This window comes from Hypomesus transpacificus, chromosome 7, assembly GCF_021917145.1.
Source record: "Hypomesus transpacificus isolate Combined female chromosome 7, fHypTra1, whole genome shotgun sequence".
NCBI classification, from domain to species: Eukaryota; Metazoa; Chordata; class Actinopteri; order Osmeriformes; family Osmeridae; genus Hypomesus; species Hypomesus transpacificus.
This window is the reverse complement of record NC_061066.1, coordinates 9248339-9274290: the sequence shown is the minus strand read 5'-3', so window position 1 is coordinate 9274290 and position 25952 is coordinate 9248339. Positions and strand designations below refer to the sequence as shown.

Sequence of the window (25952 nt, the reverse complement as noted above, 5' to 3'; positions counted from 1 at the left end):
CCTAGAACCTTCTCTAGGGTTAGGAAGCACCAGGGTGTTATCTGGCCTTTTGGGTCAAATGAAAGAATCAAGCATTAACATGAAATTTATATTTTATTATACAGATCTAATTTGTGTAATCATCTGTTACTTTATGGGCACAGCTTGTTAATTTGTGTAAACATTTACAAATGATATCGTTGGTGAGAATTTTTTTTTTTTTCATATTGACATTCCTGAATGTTAGTTACATTCAAACCATTTCCATGATATCAGCTACAGAGAAGGCTAGGTCACAGTGCAGTAGACTAGAACCCTTTCTGGGTGTTCTGGTAGACCTCATATCTGTACTGGAGGATTGGTGTTCTGATAGACCTCATATCTGTACTGGAGGATTGGTGTTCTGGTAGACCTCATATCTGTACTGGAGGATTGGTGTTCTGGTAGACCTCATATCTGTACTGGAGGCCACTCTCCTCCTGCACCCCCTCTGGGACTCCTGGGTACCTGTTGAGACAGACTGGTGATCTGTTACAGAATCACATGGGTGTAAGGGTACTCACTCCTATAATTTAATTGATGTTACAGATGAACTGTGTGTCATGTGTCTTTATACAAATCTGTGTCTGTTAACAGTTAGCAACCACTGTTAATATGAATTAGTTTCGGTTAATAGTGTTAGCAACCACTGTTAATACAAACTAGTGTCTGTTAATAGGGTTAGGAACCACTGTTAATACAAACTAATGTCTGTTAATAGCCAACATGGTGTATGTTGGTGTATGTTTTCTAGTTGAAAAACTGGTAGGTGTGGACAGTGTGTGTGTGTATGTGGTGTTAGGGTTAGACACAGGGTGAGAGACACTGACTGTGACTGCATACTGTGTGTGTGGTTGAGAGACACTGACTGCAGACTGTGTGTGTGGTTGAGAGACACTGACTGTGACTGCAGACTGTGTGTGTGGTTGAGAGACACTGACTGTGACTGCAGACTGTGTGTGTGGTTGAGAGACACTGACTGCAGACTGTGTGTGTGGTTGAGAGACACTGACTGTGACTGCAGACAGATTGAGAGAGAGACACTGACTGTAACAGCAGACAGTATTTTTCTGGGTTGATTTCGGGGAGGAATGTGTCACTTTCAAACTGCTGTAGGATCCTGGTGACAAAGAGTCTGGTCGTTCCTGAATACTCCATTGTCTCCTAAGGGGGGAACAAAAACATTAAGAATGTTCTAGTCTCAATGGGAGTTAAGGTTAGGGATGCATGGATAGTTTGAGTGTGAAATCAGAATAGAACTTGTAAGAAGACAATTTTACTGAACAGCAAGCTGATCCCAGTGTTCATCAACAGAAAGTCAAGCGCTACAGCTTTATTGTCAACTTATCCTTGAGCGATAAGGTCTCCATGACAACCGACTGGTGAGTGAGGGAAAATGACAGTGGTTTGTTTGAAGGTTAAAACGTTTCTCTTCCTTTCAGCCCAGAGTCAAAGAAAACATTAAAAACACTGTTCTAGTATTTCTGTACAGAAAGGGTTAGTACTAAACTACTAACCCGGAAAGTATTCATAGCGCTTCACTTTTTCCACGTTATGTTACAGCCTTATTCCAAAATTGATTCAATTAATTCCCCCCCCCTTACAATTCTACACACAATACCCCATAATGACAGTGATTATTTTTTTTTTTATATACTTTTATAGATTTGCTAAAATTAATAACTAAAATATAAGTATTCACAGCCTTTGCTCATTACTTAGTGGGTGCACCTTTGGCAGCATTAACAGCCTCTAATCTTTGTGAGTGACGCTACAAGCTTGGAACACCCATTTCTGTGCAGTTTCTCCCATCTTCTTTGCAGGACCTCAAGCTCCATCAGGTTGGATGGAGAGTGTCGGTGCACAGCTATTTTCAGATCTCTCCAGAGATGTTCAATCGGGTTCAATTCTGTGCTCTGGCTGGGCCACTCAAGGACATTCACAGTGACCCGAAGCCACTCCTTAGTTATATTGGCTGTGGTTTAACCCCCTGTGCTGCCTTTGGGTCATTGTGACCCACCGTTGTGGTGGGAAGATTTGTCCGGTTGGAAGATGAACCTTCGCCCCAGTCTGAGGTCAAGACCGCTCTGGAGTAGGTTTTCATCAAGGAAGTCTCTGTACATTAATGCATTAATCTTTCCCTAGACCCGTGGCAAAGATTTCACAAAATCTGCGCTGTGTATACTATCCGGATGCACTGTGTTTTTCTTTGGCGCTGCCAGTGAAAGCAGGTACGGAGGTCATGCATGTCTCGCGTCAAAGCACAGTTGTCAAGGACACCAGACAGCTCCTCTACCTGAACATGAGGCAGACGGCTATTCTACCTGAACATGAGGCAGACGGCTCCTCTACCTGAACATGAGGCAGACGGCTCCTCTACCTGAGCATGAGGCAGACGGCTCCTCTACCTGAACATGAGGCAGACGGCTCTTCTACCTGAACATGAGGCAGACAGCTCCTCTACCTGAACATGAGGCAGACGGCTCTTCTACCTAAACATGAGGCAGACAGCTCTTCTACCTGAATGAGGCAGACAGGAGCCCTACCTGGCTGTTACCTGAACATGGTGGCAGGGGGATGAGAGAGGGGGATGTGAGAAGAGGTTGAGAGGGGGATGTGAGAAGGGGTTGTGTGGGTTTTTTAGGGACTTCTGTGAATGTGTCCCTCCTCAGGTCTGCATGTTAAGACTCACCTTGTACAGAGAGCTGCCTCCGATCACCCACACCCCATCAACCTGGCCTGCCATCTCCTCTGTGTCCAGCAGGAGGAGCGCTGAGCTGAAGTCTGGGGCCAGGTGGTGAGCCCCTGTAGGAGGCTCCCTGTGGAGAGGGTCCAGACAGGTTAGGACTGGGGGGGCCAGGGGGTAGGAGTTGGGGCTGGGGGGTTAGGAGTTAGGGCAGGGGGGTGGGGTTAGTGTTGGGGGGTAGGAGTTAGGGCAGGGGGGTTAGTGTTGGGGGGTTAGTGTTGGGGGGTAGGGCTTCAGGTGAGTTCTCTACAGCATGAACCCTGATGGCTTCAGGTAAATTGTCTTACTTGAGCTCTCTGCTGAGGACGATGTTGATCCTGTTCCTGAGTGGACGGTTCCTTTCAGGGATGGAGAACCATGTCTTCCTTCCCATGATCACCACGTTCTGCTTACCTGTGCAGTGGGAGAGGTACAGGTGAGGAACATCAGTAAGATCACATGTATATCACCAGTGCTGACAGACCATAGTAACATTGAAAAGTGTAAAAACTGTGCAGGTATGCACTTCTGTTGGACTTTGACTGGACAGTTATGGATCCTTTGTTAATAAATCACTCCCGTTGTGAGACTGTGCTGTCTTCTCACTCATGAGTAATCAATCCTAAGCTACATTTCTGGCTTTACCTTCAACAGACGGTGTCATTGTCATCTTCTGAAAATATTTGAATTCGTTACTGTTAAAAGAAAACAGAAATACGCAGTGGGATATAGGCTATTAAACGTTTCTTATGAGAGCATGTGTTGCATTTCCACAACTTGTTTAGCGCTTTTCTCTTTGAGCGCCTCTCTACACCAGCTAACCCCAACCCTAGCCCTAACCATATTGTACACACCAGCGGTGTAATTCCATAAAAAAAGATTACGTATACAGTATAGATGTTGCATTAACTTGTACAGCTAGGTTGCTTATGTAGCGAAGTTAGCCTGAAGTCAACTTACTTGAGCCTTTTTGGATGCCACGGTAGATTCCCGTTATTTCCAATCCCCATATCTGGGCACACAGCCACAATGCAGTTGAGAACACGAGACATTCTCCGTGTAAATGCGATGATTGCAGTAATCTGTCTACCCCTATCTATCTAGCGGCTGACGCTGCTCTTGTTGTTGTTGCTCATTTATTTCCCGCCACCCAGTCTTGTGTTTGCAGAACGGCGGAAGTGACATGTATAAGGGACCGCCCACGTGTTGGAGGGTTACCGGCGGCTGCCCCCTGCTGATGGTTTAGGGTTACAGCGGAGCTTGTGATCTCGAATGAACATCCTCAGTGAGTTGAACCCAACACATACACACGCAATGCATGACGGATTTACTGAAGCCATTGTAGAATAAAGCCAAATGTTGTTCCAAGTCAAAGTTTTTTATTTATCATGTAATTACTGCCAGAGTAAATTTCTTGTTTGTGTAAACTTACTTGGCGAATAAAGATGATTCGGATTCTAATCATGTAAAACAGGGCATATTGAGCAATGAAATTCATGTGACATGGAAAGCAAATTGTAAAAACGTAGGTATAAAAAAAACATTAAAAGAAGTAAAAAAAAAAGTATCTAATATGAAACCATACCAATCCATACACTAAACACCTAGGAAAAAATGGGTTTGTACAATCTTAGACAACCCTTACTTATAATTACTTGACATTGTATAAAGGGTTAGGGTTAGTACTTAGGGTTACTAACCCTAAGTACTTAACACTTGTTTTCTATGACTCAGGTGACTTTGGAAAGGACATGGTGTTCTGGAGAGAGTGGGGGTGCGAGGGCGTGTAACTTCCAAACTGTGGTCCTTTATAAGATGGGACAGGTAACAGTGACATGGTGTTCTGGAGAGAGTGGGGGTGCGAGGGCGTGTAACTTCCAAACTGTGGTCCTTTATAAGATGGGACAGGTAACGGTGACATGGTGTTCTGGAGAGAGTGGGGGTGCGAGGGCGTGTAACTTCCAAACTGTGGTCCTTTATAAGATGGGACAGGTAACGGTGACATGACGGTGTTTGCTGATACTTCAGCTGACTGAGAACAGGTGAGTTCATGCTCCTTTCAAACCATTGTTCCTCTTCATTATTAACACACTCTGTCTCTCTCACGCTTCACTCAGTTTGTCCTGTGCTGTAACCTCTGGCCTTAGTGCCCAGTCACATTCATTTTTTATGAAATGCTTCACATGAAAAGTAAATCATTGTTAATTGATTTTGTACAGTAATCTTACATAATTGGCCAGAAATCAGATGCCAATCCCTGAGAGAACATCAGGATATATTCCATAGTTTCTTTCTAATTTCTGTCGAGTGTCTGTTAAAATGTATTGGCATTCATGCAAAACATTCATTCATGTGTTCTGGGTAACTGTCTTAATTCCACTTATTCCAAATCCCATAATTCAAGTTCAGGTAATTATTTCAAATATTATTGCCTTGAGATTAAAATATGATTTTTGTGTGATAAGTTTAATGTTCTCTCTATTGAATCTGATATTCACTACCAACATTAACGGAGTTCACCTGAATCCTGTTGTATACCTGCATCCCTACCTCCACCCTAACCCTAACCCTGCATCCCTACCTCCACCCTAACCCTAACCCATCCCTACCTCCACCCTAACCCTAACCCATCCCTACCTCCACCCTAACCCTAACCCATCCCTACCTCCACCCTAACCCTAACCCATCCCTACCTCCACCCTAACCCTAACCCTAACCCTAACCTCCACCCTAACACTTTGCAGACTGGGTGTGAAAAGATATCATTGCTCTATTCTTTGAATGATCGATATGAACACTGAGCAGCAGATCATAATAATGTTATGAACACTGAGCAGCAGATCATAATAATGTTATGAACACTGAGCAGCAGATCATAATAATGTTATGAGCATTTGAGTTGGCAGCAGAAGCGGTTACACAGCTGCTTAAAGACAACATTTTCCCACAGAGTTTAGGAACTGTTTATTGTACTATCTCTGTTTAGCCTTATTACCTTGACCTTCAGGTAGAAATGTACCACATAATTTCACCTGTTCTGTAGGTAGCTGAACATCAGGGTCATCTGCCTGAACCAATGAGAACACACCGTGTGCTGTGCTAATATTGCGGGGTGGGGGGGGGGGTGGGGTGTACACCTAATCTTCTGAAGGTAACAAACATTTACATTATATTCATTTAGCAGACGCTTTTATCCAAAGCAACTTCCAAGAGAGAGCTTTACAAAAGTGCTTAGGTCAATGATCATAAACAACGAGATAGGCCCAAAACATTGCGGGTAACCAAAACATGAAGCATACATTGTGAAAAGCAAATAAGTGCCAATAGGAAGAAACATAGGCGCATGTAGCTAAACAAATGCTAACCCTATAACCCCTACAAATTAAACATGAACATCAAAAGTGCGAGAGTGTACCTGTAGGAAAGCAAGCAACAATAATATAATTTAAGGCGAGTACAAGTAGTTAAATCAGTTAAAAACTAAGCAACAAGTGCAACAAGTCACTAAATGTCATTGTGTTCCTGGAGGAAATAAACAAAACTAACATCAGATCCAGCAAATCTTTCTAAAGTATCGTTGTACCTTCTATTTAACCTTCTCACCTGCTCAGACCATCTCCCAGTGGTCAGTGCTTTGCTGATGTCGTTACTCTCTCTCTTCCTTTTGGATGATTCTATCCATATTGACCCATTGATATGCAAGATGTGAAAGGGTGTTTTCAACCGTATGTTCTTGATTTTCTGAAGACTAAGTACAGTCAATGTGCAATTGTTTTTCTCTATGACAACAATTTAAATGTGTATCTCTTCCTCTATTTCTTCCTCTCTCTCATTTCCTCCCTCCCATAGTTCCTCCTCAGACCTACTGAGCTGCCCATGTCTCCCTCCTGTGTGACCCTGGCCCTGGGGCTGCTGCTCCTGGTAGGTACCCATGCCCAGATCAAGATCTTCAACCTGCGTGCCACCAACCTCCCCAGTGACCTCCTGGGCATCACCGACGCCTACGTCAAGGTGTTCTGCGGCCCCAACGCCCTCGGGAAAACCTCCGTCCGCAATAACGACAAGAACCCCTGGTGGCTGGAGGAGTTCAAATCCTTCAAGACCGTGGAGAGCGACGTCCTGAGGCTGGACGTGTATGACAGCGACGTGCTGCTCGACGACCACCTGGGAACCTGCCAGAGGAAGGTGGAGAGAGGCACCCACCAGCACGAATGCTTCCTGAAGAAGGGAGGCACGCTCACCTACTCCTACACTCTTCATCAGTAAAGATGTGTTAGCTGCTCTCGCAGGGAGGCGTGAGGATAGTGATGCATACATGCTACTCGACACTCTTCAGCAGGGCAGCATGGGGAGGTCCCAGTGAGATCCCCACCATTAACCAAGCCCAACACCGTTATCACACCCCATCTACCTACTCAGAAGCCCCTCCCTGTCTAACAGTCTCTTGAGTGTTACAAGGGTTAGCGTTAGTGTCTAAGTTACGACCTTCACTTACACTGTTGACCCGTATCCCTTTAGTTGTTGTTTAGTAATTTCATCCTACATTAAGAAATGTATCTATAAATTTGGCCAACTGTGTTCTAAATGTAATCTTTATGTCTTTTTGGCCTCCATCACGTCTGACTGAATGAATTAAAAGCCTCCCTGCAGGATGCTGCCCTTCTAATGTGTCGTCCTTACTGTCTCAGGGTTTGTCTAGTTAAATCAAACTGATCGGTTGTATAATTACCGCAACCAACTAATCAATTCTAAACTGATGCTTCAAAATGTTGACAAGGGACGTCTGTTTTGGTGCTTACATTTTTTATTGACAACATGTATGTTTAATTTATAGAACACTGATTATTTGCCTGGAACTTCATATAATTTCCAGGGCTCTCAAGTCTCACGCATTCACTATGAGACTCACGCATTTCAACCATTTCTCACGCTCTCACGCAACACATTGTATTTCTCACGCTTAGAGGTTAGGGATAACTTTTCAGCTATATTAATGGACGACGCGGAGATTTCTGCCGAGTTTAAAGACGTCTTGAGTTACAGAGTCAAAAGGCCCCGTCGTTTTCGTCGTTACATTTACATCGTCGTCAGTCGAGACCCGGAAACAGTCCCTGGTATTCGCTTACGTCAGAGGTGCTCCAAGATGGCGGAGGAGGAGGAGACAGACGTTTTGCTCCAGAGAGTTGTTAAAGATATTAATAACGCCTTCAAGAGAAACCCAAATATGTACGTATATTCAGCTATTTTAACATAACAGATAGCTTCCGCTGTCTTACAAGCGCCAAAGTGGAGGTCACAATGGGACACCCGCTGGCTAGCTGTTGCTAAAAGTATCTAGCTATGCTCTCTGTGACAGCGGTTAAGTCTACTTCATAGGCGAGAGCAAGGGAAACTTTTCTGCTTGTATGGTTGCTATTTTTGCAAGTATAGTGTAACAATTGATATCAATAATGATTAGATTGTAATAGATATCATCTTTAGATGTGTCACATTCATGCATGCTTCAAGTGCATTAATATGTCAACGCAAATTTCACACGAACGTATTCATGGTGGTGTCTAGCAGCTGTTCAGGTTACAGAGCGAGGACAGCAGTTTTGACACACGAAGACTCTTGTCTCTGTTGCTGTTTTTTATTGCATGTTTGGATCCAAGGCAAGAGAAAAATCCGGACCCAATAGAGGATTAGAACCAATACCCTTTTGTGTTGTTGTGTATTTATTTGAAGACCTTGTTAAGTCTTGTATGGTCCTTAAGTGAGGTTAACCAGCGCCTTGTAGCTGGTAAAATACCTGGAAAATCATTGCTTTTCCTTAAATAGAAAGTAGTTTACCTGCTAATAAAATACTGTTGAGCTCTGGCTAACATGCGCACATTAACCCATGCAAGCAGGTATCTTGTTGCATCTCTAAGGTTTTACTTTGATCTGATGTTAAGAGCCTTAGAAAGAGAGATTGTCATTCTGATTTGATTTTGTGTTTAACGGATTATGAAATTCAACATTGAACTGAATATTTATTTTAAACATATTTTTTTGTCTCTTGACGTGTTTCTGACAAATGGCTGTAAATGAGCCATGGTTCATCTTCCGAGTTCTGGACCGTGTGAACTCTGTGTCTCTGATGCCCCTAGCCCCATCTACCAGCACCACTAGATTATAATGTAGGGCAGCACCACTAGTTTATAATGTAGGGCAGCACCACTAGATTATAATGTAGGGCAGCACCACTAGTTTATAATGTAGGGCAGGACCACTAGTTTATAATGTAGGGCAGCACCACTAGATTATAATGTAGGGCAGCACCACTAGTTTATAATGTAGGGCAGCACCCCTAGTTTATAATGTAGGGCAGCACCCCTAGTTTATAATGTAGGGCAGGACCACTAGTTTATAATGTAGGGCAGCACCACTAGATTATAATGTAGGGCAGCACCACTAGTTTATAATGTGGGGCAGCACCACTAGTTTATAATGTGGGGCAGCACCACTAGTTTATAATGTAGGGCAGCACTACTAGATTATAATGTAGGCCAGCACCACTACATTATAATGTAGGGCAGCACCACTAGTTTATAATGTAGGGCAGGACCACTAGTTTATAATGTAGGGCAGCACCACTAGTTTATAATGTAGAGCAGCACCACTAGTTTATAATGTAGAGCAGGTGCTAAAAGAGGCAAGCTGCTTAATGTGGTGTGAAGAATTTCTGTAATTTAGCTGATGTCACTTACGCTGGTCCTTGTATTCACATTGACACATCACGCAAACTGACCACAGGACAGAGCGAGATTAATTGTGTGTGCGGGTGCATGCATGTGTGTGATGGAGAGGGACTGTGTGTGTAGCAGCAGTTTATAGCAGTTCTCAGTGAGGCCTGAACTCTAGAGGACTGCAAGTGAACTCAGCTGGTGTGTAAGTGTGTGTGTGAACTATCTAGAGGTGTGTAAGTGTGGGTGAACTCTAGAAGTGTGTGTGTGTGTGTGTGTGTGTGTGCAAAACTCTGGACTTGATCTGAAGCTGTCTCATCCAGAAACAGTGTTGATGTTGTTGTTGCCTGGCTAGCTAGCTACGTTAACAGATCTGTTGTTGTTGCCCGGCTAGCTAGTTACGTTAACAGATCTGTTGTTGTTGACCGGGTAGCTAGCTACGTTAACGGATCTGTTAGTTGTTGCCCGGCTAGCTAGCTACGTTAACAGATCTGTTGTTGCCCGGCTAGCTAGCTACGTTAACAGATCTGTTGTTGTTGCCCGGCTGGCTAGCTACGTTAACAGATCTGTTGTTGTTGCCCGGCTAGCTAGCTACGTTAACAGATCTGTTGTTGTTGCCCGGCTGGCTAGCTACGATAACAGATCTGTTGTTGTTGCCCGGCTAGCTAGCTACGTTAACAGATCTGATAGTTGTTGCCTGGATAGCTAGCTAGGTTAACAGATCTGTTGTTGTTGCCCGGCTAGTTAGCCGTGTAGTTGTTGTGAGAAGTGTTTGAATGCTGCCTCCCCTCCAGTGATGAGGTGGGCCTGATCGCTTGTCCCGAGGCCCGCTACAACCGCAGCCCCGTGGTTATGGTGGACAACAAGCTGGGCCTGGAGAGCTGGTGCGTCAAGCTTTTGTTGCCCTACGTCCACAACAGGCTGCTGCGCTACCGCCAGCACAAGCTTTGGATGGACAGAGAAGGTGAGTCAGCTGGGTACTGTAGTACTGTAGTGTTAATAGGTGCGTTCGACACAGACTGACTTCATAAAACAGTGAATTCTGGTTAGACTTTTTGTCCGACTTGAGACGGCGCCGAAGCTAGGTCACTGGGACGTAGCCATCAAAGTACCGTGAGATTGATTTGAGAACTGCCGGCTGTGTAGCCGAGCGCATTTTCTCAAGAGCAACTGCACGGGTTCTAGTGATGACACAGCTTTTTCATGATTGGCCAGACTCGCACACGATAACTTTGACGCATGTTTTGTAATCCTTCTGACACCTTCAGTTTCGCCAATGTTCGAATCCGGACCAAACTGTTTAATTTAATAAAAAATGTATTCAAGAAAAGGTTTTACTCCGCCTCTTCACTAACGGAAAGACTGTGTTTAATTATAAATAAAGTAAAGTAAGCAAACAGCGCTTAATCGGCCGTGACTCAAGTCAATGCAGCAAACCACGTGAAGCTGAAATGTCCGACTTCACAGAGCCGTTTTTAACTCCTCCCTGACTGCAAGCGGCTACTCTTGCCGGTTGTTTCATGCAGCCACAGTCCATGTCGAACGCACCTATTGTTAGTGCAGCTGGGTACTGTAGTATTAATGTTAGGGCATCTGGGTATTGTAGTACTGTAGTGTTAATGTTAGGGCAGCTGGGGCATTCTGGGTATTGTAGTTCTAAGCTCTGTCTCTCCTGCAGCTCTGCTGGACATCACCTGCACTTTGCTGCTTCTCAACCCAGACTTCACCACAGCCTGGAACGTCAGGTAAGGAGACACACACACACACTGCCTGTATGCCTGTGGCATGGTTCAGTTCCTCTGACCCAGCCAGGACAGTGATTTGGCAGTAACCAGGCTCTGCCCATGATCCATGAAGGTCATGTACTAGGACCAGGGCCATGACTACATAGGAGTCAAAAACAGCATTATTATTGAAATGTGAAACTGTCCCAGAGCTCACTAAAGGTCAGACCATGGTTTCGAGGCTGCTGTCTAAACACCAGTAAGTGAACGCTAAGCAAACCTACATTATCTTGTAGTCAAGTTCAATCCCTTTAGGAAGCTCTGAAAAACACGCAAGCTATTCTACGGCATTACTGCTTCTCTCCTGGAATGAGCGTGTATTCCAGGCTAGTAGACATCCTACAGTAGTAGTTAGGGTAGTAGTGCACATCACGTCCCTGGCCCTGCTGTCCAGGAGGGGGCGCCAGACTCCTTCCTCTAGGCAGCTGTATCCTCTCTGCCTCACGTTCCTCTAGGGTTAGGGTTAGCCCAGTTATCTGCCTCTGCTCTCTCAGTACACTCCAGACAGGATGCAAAGCTGTGGGTTGAGTTGTGTCCCTGACTCTGAAACCGCAGCAGCAGTTATTCTGAGGAACACTGACACCCCCGTTTGTCCCCAGGAAGGAGATGCTGCAGAGTGGGGCCCTGAGGCCAGAGAGGGATCTATACCTGGGCCAGCTGGCCCTCACCAAGTTCCCCAAGAGCCCAGAGACCTGGATACACCGGTACACCCTCAAACACACACACATCAGCCCCTCACAGTCACACACACACAAACACATACACCAGCCAGCCCCTCCCACAACACACACAGACACACTAGAATGATCATCATGCATCACAATAACCACCAAGTCAATAGCCAGTAAGTTAAGTTTGTTTTTGAAAGGCACACAATGACACATGATATCACAAGTCTGTCTTTTCACAAAATGTTTGACGAGTTTCACTGGTGGATGCTTACACACATGGCCCCCTCTTGAATAGTTCTAAGACCTAAGAAGTTTGGATTGGAAGCTTGGAACAGAGGGTGAAGGAGGGAGGAGATGAGGGTGAAGCAGGGAGGGACAGAGGGTGAAGGAGGGAGGGACAGAGGGTGAAGGAGGGAGGGACAGAGGGTGAAGGAGGGAGGAACAGAGGGTGGAGGAGGGAGGAACAGAGGGTGGAGGAGGGAGGAACAGAGGGTGAAGAAGGGAGGGACAGAGGGTGAAGGAGGGAGGAACAGAGGGTGAAAGAGGGAGGAGATGAGGGTGAAGGAGGGAGGAACAGAGGGTGAAGAAGGGAGGGACAGAGGGTGAAGGAGGGAGGAACAGAGGGTGAAGGAGGGAGGAACAGAGGGTGAAAGAGGGAGGAGATGAGGGTGAAGGAGGGAGGAACAGAGGGTGAAGGAAGGAGGGACAGAGGGTGAAGGAGGGAGGAACAGAGGGTGAAGGAGGGAGGAACAGAGGGTGAAGGAGGGAGGAACAGAGGGTGAAGGAGGGAGGGACAGAGGGTGAAGGAGGGAGGAACAGAGGGTGAAGGAAGGAGGAACAGAGGGTGAAGGAGGGAGGAACAGAGGGTGAAGGAGGGAGGGACAGAGGGTGAAGGAGGAAAGAACAGGGTGGAGAGGAGGATCTGAGACCTCCTGGCAGAGGAGGGGTGGACATTCAGGGTGGGTTAGTTAGGAGTAAACTCATGTCCACCTGTGTGTGTGTGTGTGTGTGCGTGCGTGCAGGCGCTGGGTGCTGCAGCAGGTGCTGAGGGAGGGCTGTGTGGGGGACAGGAAGCTCCCAGGAGGCCCTGCCCCTGGCCCCACCGCTGGCCCCGCCTCCCAGGACCGCCTCCAGAGGACATTGAACGCTGAGATGAAGGTGTGCTCCGACGCCGCCGGACGTTACCCTAGCAACTACAACGCCTGGTCCCACCGCATCTGGGTCCTGGAGAACATGGCCAAGGGCAACCTGAAGGTAGGGGCGGAGGTCTCCCTCCCTCCCTCCTCGCTGTCTGTCTATGTCCCCCTTTCACTCTCTCTTCCTCTCTCTCCCTCCTCGCTGTCTGTCTATGTCCCTCTTTCACTCTCTTCGCCAAAATAGGACAGAAATCTTTGTCAACAACCCTAACCAGTCGTTGTTGATTGTGAAAAAGCAGATTGAATGACTAAGATTGTCTGAGATAATTAAACAACATCAAATAAATGTTTTCAGCTTTTTATTGTATTCAAGTCTCTCATTGTTCTCAAACAATCCTCTACAATGTGTGCTGTAAATCTTTCTGTATTCCCTCCCTCCCAGGTCCTGCATGATGAGCTATACTCCATGGGCGTGTGGGTCTCCATGCACGTGTCTGACCACAGTGGCTTCCACTACCGCCAGTTCCTGCTCAAAGCCCTGGTGCAGGAGCTCAGCCAATCCCCAGGCTCGCCTCCACCTAGCCCTGATCCCCAGGCCAACGGGGAGGGCGGGGCCACACCCCTGGAGGGGCTGTCCTGGGTGGCCGGAGCGCCTCAGCTGTTCCAGCAGGAGATGGAGCTCTGTAGCAACCTGATCCAGGCCTACCCTGGACACGAGACTCTCTGGAGCCACAGGTGAGGCGACCCTGGCCAGGTGGGGTCTGTACAGGTGAGGCGACCCTGGCCAGGTGGGGTCTGTACAGGTGAAGTGACCCTGGCTAGGTGGGGTCTGTACAGGTGAGGTGACCCTGGTGGGGTCATGTTGGAAGGAAGCAGGTTTCCCTGTCCAGCATCAGACATGACTGTCTTGTCGTCTTTGTGTTTTCCAGGCGGCACGTCTTCTACCTGTGGCACCACTGGAGGAGGGAGCATCCCGGCCAGGACTCCCCCCACCCCAACACCCCCACCAGGGGATCCAGCCCCCCCCTCAGCCCTACCATCCGGAGCGGACCGGCCCTGGAGGAGGACGGGGATCCCCTGGACACTAAGCGGCTGAGGAGGGGGCCCCCGCTGCCCTTGGAGCTGGGCTTTGTGGCTGGTGTCCTGGATGGTTGCAGCACAGAGCAGGGGCGCTTTGCACGTGCATACAGGAAGTGGCTGGACTCTGTGATTGGCCAGTAGCGTACAGGAAGTGTCTGGACTCTGGGATTGGCCAGCAGCACACAGGAAGTGCAGGCTAGTTGGCGCTCGAAGCAGAACCCTGACTCTTTACTCCATCAAACTGACTGTAGGTCCTCGTTCAGGGGGCTTCTGACTGCAGAGATGAGTCTTCATGTTGATCCAGTCTGCTGATCATGTACACGAGGAGTCATGTGATCCCTCTGTATCCAGGGGGCTTCTGGCTGCAGGGGCGCCCAGGATGCTGCGGCTCACTATTAGGGTCCCTAACCCTAACCCAGGATGCTGCGGCTCACTATTAGGGTCCCTAACCCTAACCCAGGATGCTGCGGCTCACTATTAGGGTCCCTAACCCAGGATGCTGCGGCTCACTATTAGGTTCCCTAACCCTAACCCAGGATGCTGCGGCTCACTATTAGGGTCCCTAACCCTATTAGGTCAAGGTGGTCGGGGATCCACTCACTTGGCTTCCTGGAACAATAACTTAGCAGATTTTGGTCTGAGCCAATTCCCCCTTCAGAATGGAAATCGACTTCTGGCTCACAGAGTGTGACGTGTGTGAGTGGGTCTTAGTTCAGGTACTACAATACCTCAGGTCAGCACTCTCAATGTTTGGGACCTCTCTACCAATTATCTCAACTTAACGTTTAAACTTGGTTACTTATATGTGTTCAACGTTACCTGTTTGTTCCATTGTCTTCCATGGAATATCTATTAGCAAGATAGCTAAACGAAGCTGCTCGATATTGCATGTTCTGACAACAAACCCTGTTACAGTCTCTCGGAAGCATACTTTCTGCTGACAAATTATTTAAAATACACTATTGGAAGAAAAGCAGAATATCCTTGCTCAAACAAAATAAAGAATATAAAACCAAGTTCTATTGATCATATGCCGACGAGTCGGCAGAGATTGGACTGTGAAGCAGAAAGCTTTCTCTCTGAGGATCTGCTTCATCCTGTCCGGATCTTCACTGTCATCTTCTCCCTAACCAGACTGCAGGTGCTCACTTGTAACCGTTTCCTGAAAGCACATTTTTTTCTACATCAAATTCAACCATTCCTCACTTTAAGCAACAAGAAAAGGTATTGAAGCACAACCCATGCTCTCTCCAGCAGACTCCAGAGTGTTTCCATTCTGAAGGGAGACTCCACCAGAGCCAGACCTGCAGGCTTCTGCCGCCACCTGGCTGTTAGCCCTTTAGCTCCACACCTGGTGGCTACCGCTGTTAGTCTTGATGCTAACATAATCTATGGTTAGTGGCATAACTTCTGTAGCTAAGGAAAGCTAGTCCTAGCCAGCTTTCTCACATTTGACCTTATAATAAGTAAACTTTATTATAAGGTCAAATTTATTGTGTATCAACTCAGAACCGCAAAAGTATCGTTTTTGAGCCATCAAAGCAAACGCTGGTAGCTCAAGGCTACATTGGTGCTACATGCTACTACCGTATGCGTAGCCTTCTGTGTGGCCCTAGTAACACAAGTAGACATGTCTGCTATATAGCCTACCCATGAGCAAACCTCAATGCTACAACAATATTATCTAACATCCTTATTTTTATGGCTGCCCAGATTTCAACACTGTTCAAAATAGACTGGAAGAATAAAGGAAAATAGCTTTTTCTCACGTCTGTCTTTAGGAATATCTAGCGCTCTCACTGTAAAGGGTTCACATTAAGTCCCACCTGTCTAAAGGCAGTTGGCGTAATATCGAAGCAAATTGCCACATCCATGCTGTGGCGTTTCTGTCCTCCTGGTACACACATCTAAGGGATTCTTTTATTTTGGGTTTGTTCATGGATCCGCCTATAATACTTGAGATAATCACACTAAGCTACGGCTCCTGTCATACGGTCGCGCATTCAATAATAGGTGATACTTTGTATGACTTCATGAACTTGATAATACAACAAGACTCACATTTTTGGTAAGCATTTGTTGCTTAACCTCATGAACAATTAAACTTCTTATTAGTCTATATTCACCAACTCTTGTATGGAAAACATATCTATCCTGATACATATTAGCATGGTAATTATTTAGATTTCTGAAAAAACACGTCCTTTAGACTCTCATGGTGAGAAATGAGTGCACTTTGTTTACCCTTAGTTAGGGTTAGCCTGCATCCTGCACAACAGATTAAGCTCTTAGCCTGTCAAGCCTCCCTCTGGTATGGTGGGGGGGGAAAGGGGGCGGCGGTGGCATGGTGGGAGAGGAAAGGGTGGAGGAGAAGGGGAAGAGGGAGAAGAGATTGGTGGATACAGCAGGAGAAAGGGTACATATAACTGTGCAAACTATCAAGTTGTATTTCCATCATGGCATAATGTCTTATTTTAAATGGCTGTTCTAAACTGAACACAAACATCCAACTGAACTGTATTAGTTTCATGCCTGGAAGGTAGAAGTTAGACACTGACTGTAAACATTGTCCATAGAGCCTTCATACACCAAGATCAGGCTTAGTTGACATCTAGGTACACATGCTTACAGAGTCCCATAGCCCTACAGGGCAGCAGTGTAGCCTCACAGGGCAGCAGTGTAGCCTCACAGGGCAGCAGTGTGGCCTCACAGGGCAGCAGTGTGGCCTCACAGGGCAGCAGTGTAGCCTCACAGGGCAGCAGTGTAGCCTCACAGGGCAGCAGTGTGGCCTCACAGGGCAGCAGTGTGGCCTCACAGGGCAGCAGTGTGGCCTCACAGGGCAGCCGTGTAGCCTCACAGGGCAGCAGGGTAGCCTCTTAAGGAGCAGGCACGCTAGTAGGAAGGGTGGGTTGGTTTAGTGGCTCATATGGAGACGCAAATGTATAGAAGTCACTGTCTGTTTAAATGGCCTAGTCCCCTCCAGCAAAAAAAACACAACAAAACAAACGCTTGAAACTACATAATTACCACTTAATAATGTATACGCACATGACACTACATTTGGACACCTTGCATTTTATTTCCATCACCTAACTTGTGTTTTATGAGGGCTTCCATATATCCTTTACCACTTTAGCTTAGCTTTCTGGTTGGAAAATAATCATTTACAACCGAGATTTTAGGGTTATACACAAGACAAGCTCGGCTTATGTCACTCTGCCCAGATACAAATGCGTCTTCACTATTGAAATTATATATATTTTTCACCCGTTGTCAGTTTGTGATTTGGATCTGAACACAGTCATGCAGTATTGTTGACCTACTAGCAGGCTTAGAACTCAATTCGATTTTACAGATTTTACATCTATGCAGAAACTATTTTTTTTTATAAGGTTCAATAAGCTTTTAAATAATAATGTAGCTTCGGTTGGGTCTGTCTTTCCAAGTTTGTCTGTTTTCTAATTTATTGATTCATTAGTTTAACCAGTATGTCTAATGCATCTAAATCTATTATTAATTTTGTATTTATTTATTGAGTAATACTATTCTATCCTTACATCAACTGTCGTTTGTTGGCTGCTTATCAAGCTAAATAAAGCTCTTCTTAAGTAGCCTATATAACTTTTTGCACCGTTTGAATTATTTTTGCCAACAGTCCCGTTTATATCTGCATGTATTACTTCTATATCCTCGTTTCTCAGATTTGTGAATATTTTGACCAGGCTTTGTTTCGACTGAAAGCCGAACTCGCAATGCCCTCGATAATTAGGCCTACCCTACACCCGCCGCAACAATTGGCATCCCCGTTGATTGTTGTGCACAGTAGAACAGAATGTGCAGGAATGAATTTCTGAAACAGACAAGAATTCCACAATACAGACGACAAAGAGGTCCACAATACAAACTTGCTGAAAACAATTGGCCACTGGAGATCGCTGAAACGACCGGACCAGCAGTATTGACAGTTTGCAACAACAAATAAAGCATAAACACGACTGAAGTTCGTGAGTTCGCCACCGAGCGTTTGTTAAAAAAAACAGCAATACTAGACATTCTCTGGCAATACTCTGAAACTAGCTAGCTACAGCAACTGCATACAGAGCCGGATTTGACAATAAACGAATTGCCGCAGACTTCGTCATTGAACATTTAATGTCAGTAGACTAACCTCACCCAGTTAAGATATATATTACATTTATTATTATTCCTATACAGTAGCATAAATAATAATATTTAATGAATTATAAGTTGCTAACAATATTAAATGCGGAACTCTGTGTGCGCAGCATGTATCCGGAGGACCTGTCTTTCTCTGCACCGGGCAGATAGGGTTTTAGACTAGAGCATGGAAAGCGAAAGATGTGCTAACCTTATGAGATTTTGCCATTTTTATTGTTCCATTTGAAACCAGAGTCTAGCGTGAATATATAAGCTGATTTGGTAAACAAGCAGTCGAATATAATTTCCCAGTTCTTGTTTGTAAGTTTCGGCGTCTTGTTTAGTTGCAGAACTAACTATCGTATCGATTTAACTATCTAGCTGTTACAAATCCATATGTCCACATATTAATCCCGTAGAAATATTTTTCTTCTACTGCAGCTAGTTACCGTCAGTGTCCGGCAGAAGAAAGGGAACCCCTGTCATGGATGAGGAGCCAGAGAGAGCTAAACGCTGGGAGGGAGGATACGAGCGGACATGGTGAGTCTCAGTTTACTGGGACGCATGTCTCTCCCACTTAGCAGAACCATCTGCCTGTTGTTGTTGGCCTACTGACATCATCATCAGCAGGGGGCAAATTTGGTAGGTCTGACCCCCCTAATTAAGACTTGGACCCCCCTAATTAAGACTTGGACCCCCCCAAAACAGCTAAAAACAGCAGGCCTGTTGTTGTGTGTTCTGTCTCGCTCACAGGGAAGTGCTCAAAGAGGATGAGTCGGGGTCTCTCAAAGCCACTGTGGAAGACATCCTCTTCCAGGCCAAACGGAAAAGGTGTGTCTGTTGGATGAGAGATTCCTCTCTTATAGTTTGATGTTGTTGTTGCACTGTCTGACAGCTGAGATGTGGTAACTGAGCCTAGGAAATACCTCATTGATTCTGATTAGAAGAAGTTAGAACTGTCTACTTCTGATCCTTGATCTTCTGCTGTACTATCTACATGCACTATTTTTATGTCACTTTGGATATGGCGTCAGCTAATTAAATATAATGTAAACATGTTAATGTAGTTCTATTTACTTTAAAGTTAATCTCCTGGCATTGTATCCACACAGGGTGCTTGAGAGTCATGGACAGGTGCGCCTTGGGATGGTGAGTTTGACAGGTTGGCTTTGTGTTTGTTCTCATGATTTCATGTCACTTTCTGTGTCCCTGTCCATCGATATGATATGGTGTATGCTGCAGAGTGTGAGGGTTGGGATGTTGACCTCTCTTACTTTAGACTTGTTTCCAACATCATGACATGTGATTGTGCTTCCCAGATGAGGCACCTGTATGTGGTGATCGACACCTCAAGAACCATGGAGGACCAGGACCTGAAACCCAATAGGCTCACCTCCACCCTTAAGGTATTTAGTTCACCTCCACCCTCAAGGTAATGATACATGGACACCATATAGCTCACCTCCACCCTTAAGGTATTTAGTTCACCTCCACCCTCAAGGTATATAGTTCACCTCCACTCTCAAGGTATATAGCTCACCTCCACCCTCAAGGTATATAGCTCACCTACACTCTCAAGGTATATAGCTCACCTCCACCCTCAAAGTAAGGATACATGAAGACCATAATATTGATCCCAGTGTAAGGCTACGATAATAATGTAGACCATTTGTATAGTTGATGTATTGATTTACTGACTGGTAAACTGACTCCTCTTCTACTTTGCAGCTGATTGAGTTTTTTGTGGAGGAGTACTTTGACCAGAACCCTATTAGCCAGGCAAGTGTCTGCTGTGCCCACCCCTTCAGTCAAACCTTTGAATGTGACCCATTGAGAACAACTTTCCTTTTCATGGTTGTATTTAGGTTGGCATCATCACCACCAAGAACAAAAGGGCAGAGAAGCTGACAGATCTGGCAGGTGAGGATCAGGACCCTAACCAGGACCTTCCACTAATCTCCTCAAAATCGTATGGAAGCTGATGGATACTGGTTCATATTCAGAGAGGGAGGGTGGAGGGGAGAGAGAGAGCGAGGGTGGAGGGGAGAACAGAATAACAGCAATGCTCAGGACAAGACCAGAGTAGGTTTGTTCAATGTGTTGCTCTGTCCCCTAGGCAACCCAAAGAAGCATGTGGCAGCCCTGAAGAAAGCGCTGGACTCGACCTGTGTTGGAGAGCCGTCTCTCTACAACTCACTCACTCTGGCGATGCAGACCCTCAAGTACGAAGTCTGTCTGTGCAATACATTGATGCTGTGCAGCCTACATGTTTGTTTGTTTCAAGCCCGTTTTGTCTCTGCAGACACCTGCCTGGCCACACCAGCAGGGAGGTTCTAATCATCTTCAGCAGCCTCACCACCTGTGACCCAGCAAACATCTATGAGCTGATTAAGGTAAAAGACTCCACCCTTTTTCACAGGATGCTGCTGTGTTCTACAAGGGTTTGTCTTCATTAGTCTCCCTCGTGTTTCCTTCCTCCTGTCTTCATGTCGTCTGTTTGGTGTGTGCGTGTGATTGTGTGTGTGTGTGTTTGGTCAGACCCTGAAGTCCCTGAAGATCCGTGTGTCTGTCATCGGCTTGTCTGCTGAGGTGCGCGTCTGCACGGTGCTAACTCGAGAAACCGGAGGTGAGGAACCACCTCTGCTGCAGAACACTGTGATGAGAAGCTGCTGCTTGTTCCCATGGAGGGTGATGGAGTTAAACCAGTATTGGGAAAGTACCTAACTCTTCCAATCCACACACATTACCGCCTAGGACAGAAGGAAGGAGTACTTTATAACACACATTACCGCCTAGGACAGAAGGACGGAGTACTTTATAATACACATTACCGCCTAGGACAGAAGGAAGGAGTACTTCATAATACACATTACCGCCTAGGACAGAAGGAAGGAGTACTTTATAACACACATTACCGCCTAGGACAGAAGGAAGGAGTACTTTATAACACACATTACCGCCTAGGACAGAAGGAAGGAGTACTTTATAATACACATTACCGCATAGGACAGAAGGAAGGAATACTTTATAAAAATGCAGTAATTGAAAGTGATTAAATTCAGAATAGTGTAGGGCTGCAACAACTAATCGATTATTAAAAGCGTTGGCAACGAATTTCATTATCGATTCGTTGTGTCGCATGATTATTACGCCACTTAATATGTCGCGGAGATGTTTGAGTATTTTAAAAAAAGTATAGTTGAGCGCGGAGCGGAGGTAGAGGAAAGGCCATTGGAGAGACGTTGTTGAGAACACATGACAAACACATGGCGGAGGCAGAGAAATCAGTATGACCCAAGTCATCCAAGGTGTGGGAGCAGGTCACACTAAATACATCAAAACAGTGTGTTAATTGACCGAGGTGAAGTTAGTTTCATATTCGACATTCGTCTCACATTCGGAAGACGCTACTTTGCAGCTGCGTTAGGGACCGGGTGAAAACAACCCATACCATTTTTTTAAATGGTTTTGGAATATAAAACCTCAAACAGACACCAGAGTATCTTAACAATGTCTGGTATGCTTCCACAGCCTTTACTTTATCATTGAAGTTTCAAATAAAATGATAGAAAATCACTAATCTTTGAAAATTGCTTAATCCTCGCAAATCTAAACTTTTTTCAAATTTGTGTCAAAAAATCTAAATATACACCAGATTATTCTAATAAAGTCTGGCCTACTTCCACAACCTTTCAATGTTCAATAAAGTTTTAAACAAAACTCAAATAAATTGCTCATCTTGGAAAATAGCATTGAATCCACGCTAATATTAATAACTTTTTCAAAATTGTGTGCCTGTTTGTGCTCATTCTGAGGATTTTTTGCGCTGTGAATTTGCACTGTCCGTTCTGTTTTTGAATAAAGGTTTGGAAATTAATGCTTTTTAGTTTTTTTTATCTGATTCATCAATAAATCCAAAAAAGAGTCGACAGATTAATCGATTATGAAACTAATCGTTAGTTGCAGCCCTAGAATAGTGTCTGTTGTGTGACTTTCCTAAAACAAAATGCTTCCACGTGTTTCCCCTGTGACAGGGTCATACCATGTGATCCTGGATGAAAGCCACTTCAAGGAGCTGTTGATGTTCCACGTGAAGCCTCCTCCAGCCAGCTCCTCTGCAGAGTGCTCCCTCATCAGGATGGGTCAGTGTGCAGCTACCTCACCTGTCTGTCTGCAGCTACCTCACCTGTCTGTCTGCAGCTACTGCACCTGTCTGTCTGCAGCTACCGCTGTCTGTCTGCAGCTACCTCACCTGTCTGTCTGCAGCTACCTCACCTGTCTGTCTGCAGCTACTGCACCTGTCTGTCTGCCGCTATCTCACCTGTCTGTCTGCCGCTATCTCACCTGACTGTCTGCAGCTACCTCACCTGACTGTCTGCAGCTACCTTACCTGTCTGTCTGCAGCTACCTCACCTGTCTGTCTGCAGCTACCTCACCTGTCTGTCTACAGCTACTGCACCTGTCTGTCTGCCGCTATCTCACCTTTCTGTCTGCAGCTACCGCACCTGTCTGTCTGCAGCTACCGCACCTGTCTGTCTGCAGCTACCGCACCTGTCTGTCTGCCGCTAACTCACCTGACTGTCTGCCACTATCTCACCTAACTGTCTGCAGCTACCTCACCTGTCTGTCTGCCACTATCTCACCTGACTATCTGCAGCTACCTCACCTGTCTGTCTGCAGCTACCGCACCTGTCTGTCTGCAGCTACCTCACCTGTCTGTCTGCCGCTATTTCACCTGTCTGTCTGCCGCTATCTCACCTGTTTGTCTGCCGCTATCTCACCTGACTGTCTGCAGCTATCTCACCTGTCTACAGTTTCTGTCAACTATAGTTTTGGCATGATCGTAACCGCATGTTCCTGAAGAACTAGTGATCATGATCCAACATTTTAAGCATCTTGATGAATAGTTTAATAGTTTACATTGAGGGGACTAGTATGAGTAAGCAGAGTAGGTTTCATGCATGTGGCTCCTTCCTAGTCAGTTAGCAGGGGGTGCATTTTTTGGCAAGAAACTACAGCCCTGCCCTGAAATGCACCCCCCCCATGTCATTTATGTTGTGTATATCCCAGCATCAAATGATTTGTACTGTACTGGGGATTAGTATGAGTAACGCAGAGCCATAGAAACAACAAATAGTCAACTCCATGTCCTGCATAGGACATTAGCTAGCAATCTTAACTTAACACATTTTGTTAGTTTACCATAACCATTAAATATTATAGAGATCCCACATCTTCATCTACCAATACACATATTTAGTTCAGTAGTTACCCAAAAAATATTTCTGTGGAGCTCCGCAGTGGCTTCGGTCTTTCCACTCCACTCGGCTTTGTTTGGAACTGTTTAGTGACGTATGAACCACAGGACCACCTAGCTTCCTGACACTGTTGATGAACCACAGGACCACCCAGCTTCCTGACACTGTTGATGAACCACAGGACCACCTAGCTTCCTGACACTGTTGATGAACCACAGGACCACCTAGCTTCCTGACACTGTTGATGAACCACAGGACCACCTAGCTTCCTGACACTGTTGATGAACCACGGGACCACCTAGCTTCCTGACATTGTTGATGAACCACAGGACCACCTAGCTTCCTGACACTGTTGATGAACCACAGGACCACCTAGCTTCCTGAAACTGTTGATGAACCACGGGACCACCTAGCTTCCTGACACTGTTGATGAACCACAGGACCACCTAGCTTCCTGACACTGTTGATGAACCACGGGACCACCTAGCTTCCTGACACTGTTGATGAACCACAGGACCACCTAGCTTCCTGACACTGTTGACGCAACTCTTTCTCGCTATGGCTTTGCCCTAGCTAAGTCCTGCATGTAGAATGCTTGTGTCCTGTGTACATGTTGTATGAATAAAATACAATAATGGATTGTTGTTGACCCTCTTGTCCCTGGCAGGGTTCCCCCAGCATACCATGGCCTCGCTGTCTGACCAGGAGCCCAGACCAGCCTTCAGCATGGCGTAGGTACCGGTGATGTCTGTTAGGGTTACCATGGATTCTCCCTAACCTCATACACACATGCCTTAAGCACGTAGACCCATGATGTCTGTTAGTCACAATCTGTAGAACAAGTTCTGCTTCATTACAATTCTGTATCTTATCATTAATTACTGTGTGTGTGCATATATTTAGTATGTATGCATGTGTGTATATATTTACTGAGTGTGTGTATATATTAAGTGTTTGTGTGTGTGTTGCCAGGCACCTGATCAGTAGCAGTGTGTTTGTGTGTATATGTGTGTATATACTAAGAGTGTGTGTGTGTTGCCAGGCACCTGGACAGTAGCAGTGATCCGTCCCTGTCTCTAGGAGGATTCTTTTGCCCTCAGTGCCACGCCAAGTACACAGAGCTTCCTGTGGAGTGCAGAGTGTGTGGTATGTTTCTATACAGAGCTTCCTGTGGAGTGCAGAGTGTGTGGTAGGGTTAGGTTAGTGTGTGTGTGTGTGTGTGTGAGCGAGCAGCTAGTGATGCTGCAGTGTTCCTCAGGGTTGACGCTGGTGTCTGCCCCTCACCTGGCCCGCTCCTTCCACCACCTGTTCCCCATGAACACTTTCCAGGAGGGTCCTCTACAGCACGGAGGAGAGAGGTGGGACACACCACACTAACACCTTCTCCTTGTACTATACACCCCTAACCCTTCTAATATACACCCCTAACCCCCAGTCCTTACACCTGCTCTACTGTTTCAGGTTCTGCCACGCATGCCAAGGGGAGCTGAAAGATAAAAGTGTAAGTTTAACCCCAATCACCTTCACACACCAAACATGCTGGACAGTTTAAGCCAATCACCTTCACACATCAAACATGCTGGACAGTTTAACCCAATCACCTTCACACACCAAACATGCAGGACAGTTCAACCCAATCACCTTCACACACCAAACATGCAGGACAGTTAAACCCAATCACCTTCACACACCAAATTGTTGTATCACGATGACAATCACATCACATTACCGTTTTTGATCTTTCTTGTTCTCTTGGTATCACTCTCTTCTCTGTTCCTGTGTGCAGGTGTTCACCTGCCCTGTGTGCAGCAGTGTGTTCTGCGTGGAGTGTGATCTGTTCATCCATGACACCCTGCACTGCTGCCCCTCCTGCATCCACTCACACAGCGCCCCCTGAGGGCAGCAGGTCGAACTGCAGCCAAATGCTCTTCTGCTCTGAGTCAGCACCTGCTTGTCCTGGCGAGCAGGTTTGACCCCCAACCCTGGTGTTTGAGACCCCAGACTCGTGTATCTGAGGAAGCTTAACTCCTCCTGGTAAATGTGTGATTGAAACTCTTCATACTAAAAGTGGAGATCTGCAGAAAGTGTTTCCTTGGAAGAGACTATAGATGGGGTTGGGTTTAGATACATCAGATTTCTCTGCTTTATGAGAGGTGTGTTTCCAAGAGTGCCAGTATTTCATGGAACCTTTTCAGTCTATTTTCAAGTAGATGTTTCCTATTGTGTCAACGGAGACAAACTTTGTCTTGTGACTCAAGAAGTGTAAGTAATTTGGCCTTTTAAAGTATGTTGACGTTTCCTGTTTAAAGTGTTGGTAGTGTTAAAGCTCTAGTATCAGGACAATGGACCAAACCTTGACAATAAACTTGAGCTATTTTTCTAGATGCTGTGTGCAAGTCTAAACTGGTTGCTTTT

At 45.8% G+C, this 25952-nt stretch overlaps 4 protein-coding genes across 10 annotated transcripts; 3 read left to right on the top strand and 1 right to left on the bottom strand.

The window, feature by feature from the left end:
* Positions 1–80: 80 nt before the first annotated feature.
* On the bottom strand, positions 81–3923 carry dhfr (dihydrofolate reductase). Of its 2 annotated transcripts, XM_047023236.1 has the most exons (7): positions 3704–3923; positions 3389–3438; positions 3052–3157; positions 2711–2837; positions 1067–1182; positions 392–486; positions 81–354 (listed from the first exon to the last, which is right to left on the bottom strand). In XM_047023236.1, the coding sequence occupies exons 1-6, from the start codon at positions 3793–3795 to the stop codon at positions 393–395; spliced, it is 585 nt and encodes a 194-aa protein (XP_046879192.1). In that variant the 5' UTR covers positions 3796–3923; the 3' UTR covers positions 81–354; position 392. The 2 variants fall into 2 exon arrangements, with proteins under 2 accessions (XP_046879192.1, XP_046879190.1); XM_047023234.1 differs by having other exon boundaries at positions 81–486.
* Positions 3924–3946: 23 nt separating this feature from the next.
* LOC124469752 (perforin-1-like) lies at positions 3947–7357 on the top strand. Of its 3 annotated transcripts, none has more exons than XM_047023239.1 (3): positions 3947–4028; positions 4478–4785; positions 6593–7357. In XM_047023239.1, exon 3 carries the CDS (start codon positions 6620–6622, stop codon positions 7007–7009), a length of 390 nt encoding a protein of 129 aa, XP_046879195.1. In that variant the 5' UTR covers positions 3947–4028; positions 4478–4785; positions 6593–6619; the 3' UTR covers positions 7010–7357. The 3 variants fall into 3 exon arrangements, with proteins under 3 accessions (XP_046879195.1, XP_046879196.1, XP_046879194.1); XM_047023240.1 differs by lacking the exon at positions 3947–4028 and having other exon boundaries at positions 4058–4651; positions 4736–4785; XM_047023238.1 differs by lacking the exon at positions 3947–4028 and having other exon boundaries at positions 4058–4785.
* Positions 7358–7875: 518 nt separating this feature from the next.
* On the top strand, positions 7876–17742 carry ptar1 (protein prenyltransferase alpha subunit repeat containing 1). Of its 2 annotated transcripts, XR_006956331.1 has the most exons (8): positions 7876–7969; positions 10245–10414; positions 11129–11195; positions 11834–11938; positions 12928–13159; positions 13484–13776; positions 13971–15262; positions 15379–17742. XR_006956331.1 is itself a non-coding variant. In XM_047023226.1 (7 exons), the coding sequence occupies exons 1-7, from the start codon at positions 7887–7889 to the stop codon at positions 14260–14262; spliced, it is 1242 nt and encodes a 413-aa protein (XP_046879182.1). In that variant the 5' UTR covers positions 7876–7886; the 3' UTR covers positions 14263–17742. The 2 variants fall into 2 exon arrangements, 1 of the variants encoding a protein (XP_046879182.1); XM_047023226.1 differs by having other exon boundaries at positions 13971–17742.
* A 395-nt stretch (positions 17743–18137) lies between these two features.
* gtf2h2 (general transcription factor IIH, polypeptide 2) lies at positions 18138–25921 on the top strand. Of its 3 annotated transcripts, none has more exons than XM_047023227.1 (16): positions 18138–18275; positions 18721–18819; positions 19033–19110; positions 19392–19428; positions 19599–19685; positions 20008–20058; positions 20145–20199; positions 20396–20501; positions 20582–20672; positions 20818–20905; positions 22314–22421; positions 24205–24268; positions 24580–24683; positions 24796–24895; positions 24999–25038; positions 25324–25921. In XM_047023227.1, the coding sequence occupies exons 2-16, from the start codon at positions 18764–18766 to the stop codon at positions 25432–25434; spliced, it is 1176 nt and encodes a 391-aa protein (XP_046879183.1). In that variant the 5' UTR covers positions 18138–18275; positions 18721–18763; the 3' UTR covers positions 25435–25921. The 3 variants fall into 3 exon arrangements, with proteins under 3 accessions (XP_046879183.1, XP_046879185.1, XP_046879184.1); XM_047023229.1 differs by lacking the exon at positions 18138–18275 and adding an exon at positions 18402–18561; XM_047023228.1 differs by lacking the exon at positions 18138–18275 and adding an exon at positions 18403–18600.
* Positions 25922–25952: the final 31 nt, after the last annotated feature.

Coding starts and splice junctions, on each gene's coding strand:
- gtf2h2 (XM_047023227.1), top strand. CDS start 18,764: ATGGATGAGGAGCCAGAGAGAGCTAAACGCTGGGAGGGAGGATACGAG. Junction 22,422..24,204: donor GTGCTCCCTCATCAGGATGG/GTCAGTGTGCAG, acceptor TGTCCCTGGCAG/GGTTCCCCCAGCATACCATG. Junction 24,684..24,795: donor TGTGGAGTGCAGAGTGTGTG/GTATGTTTCTAT, acceptor AGTGTTCCTCAG/GGTTGACGCTGGTGTCTGCC.
- ptar1 (XM_047023226.1), top strand. CDS start 7,887: ATGGCGGAGGAGGAGGAGACAGACGTTTTGCTCCAGAGAGTTGTTAAA. Junction 7,970..10,244: donor TTCAAGAGAAACCCAAATAT/GTACGTATATTC, acceptor CCTCCCCTCCAG/TGATGAGGTGGGCCTGATCG. Junction 11,196..11,833: donor ACCACAGCCTGGAACGTCAG/GTAAGGAGACAC, acceptor GTTTGTCCCCAG/GAAGGAGATGCTGCAGAGTG.
- dhfr (XM_047023234.1), bottom strand. CDS start 3,795: ATGTCTCGTGTTCTCAACTGCATTGTGGCTGTGTGCCCAGATATGGGG. Junction 2,838..3,051: donor GTCCTCAGCAGAGAGCTCAA/GTAAGACAATTT, acceptor CCCTCTCCACAG/GGAGCCTCCTACAGGGGCTC. Junction 487..1,066: donor AAATACTGTCTGCTGTTACA/GTCAGTGTCTCT, acceptor CTGTCTCAACAG/GTACCCAGGAGTCCCAGAGG.
- LOC124469752 (XM_047023239.1), top strand. CDS start 6,620: ATGTCTCCCTCCTGTGTGACCCTGGCCCTGGGGCTGCTGCTCCTGGTA.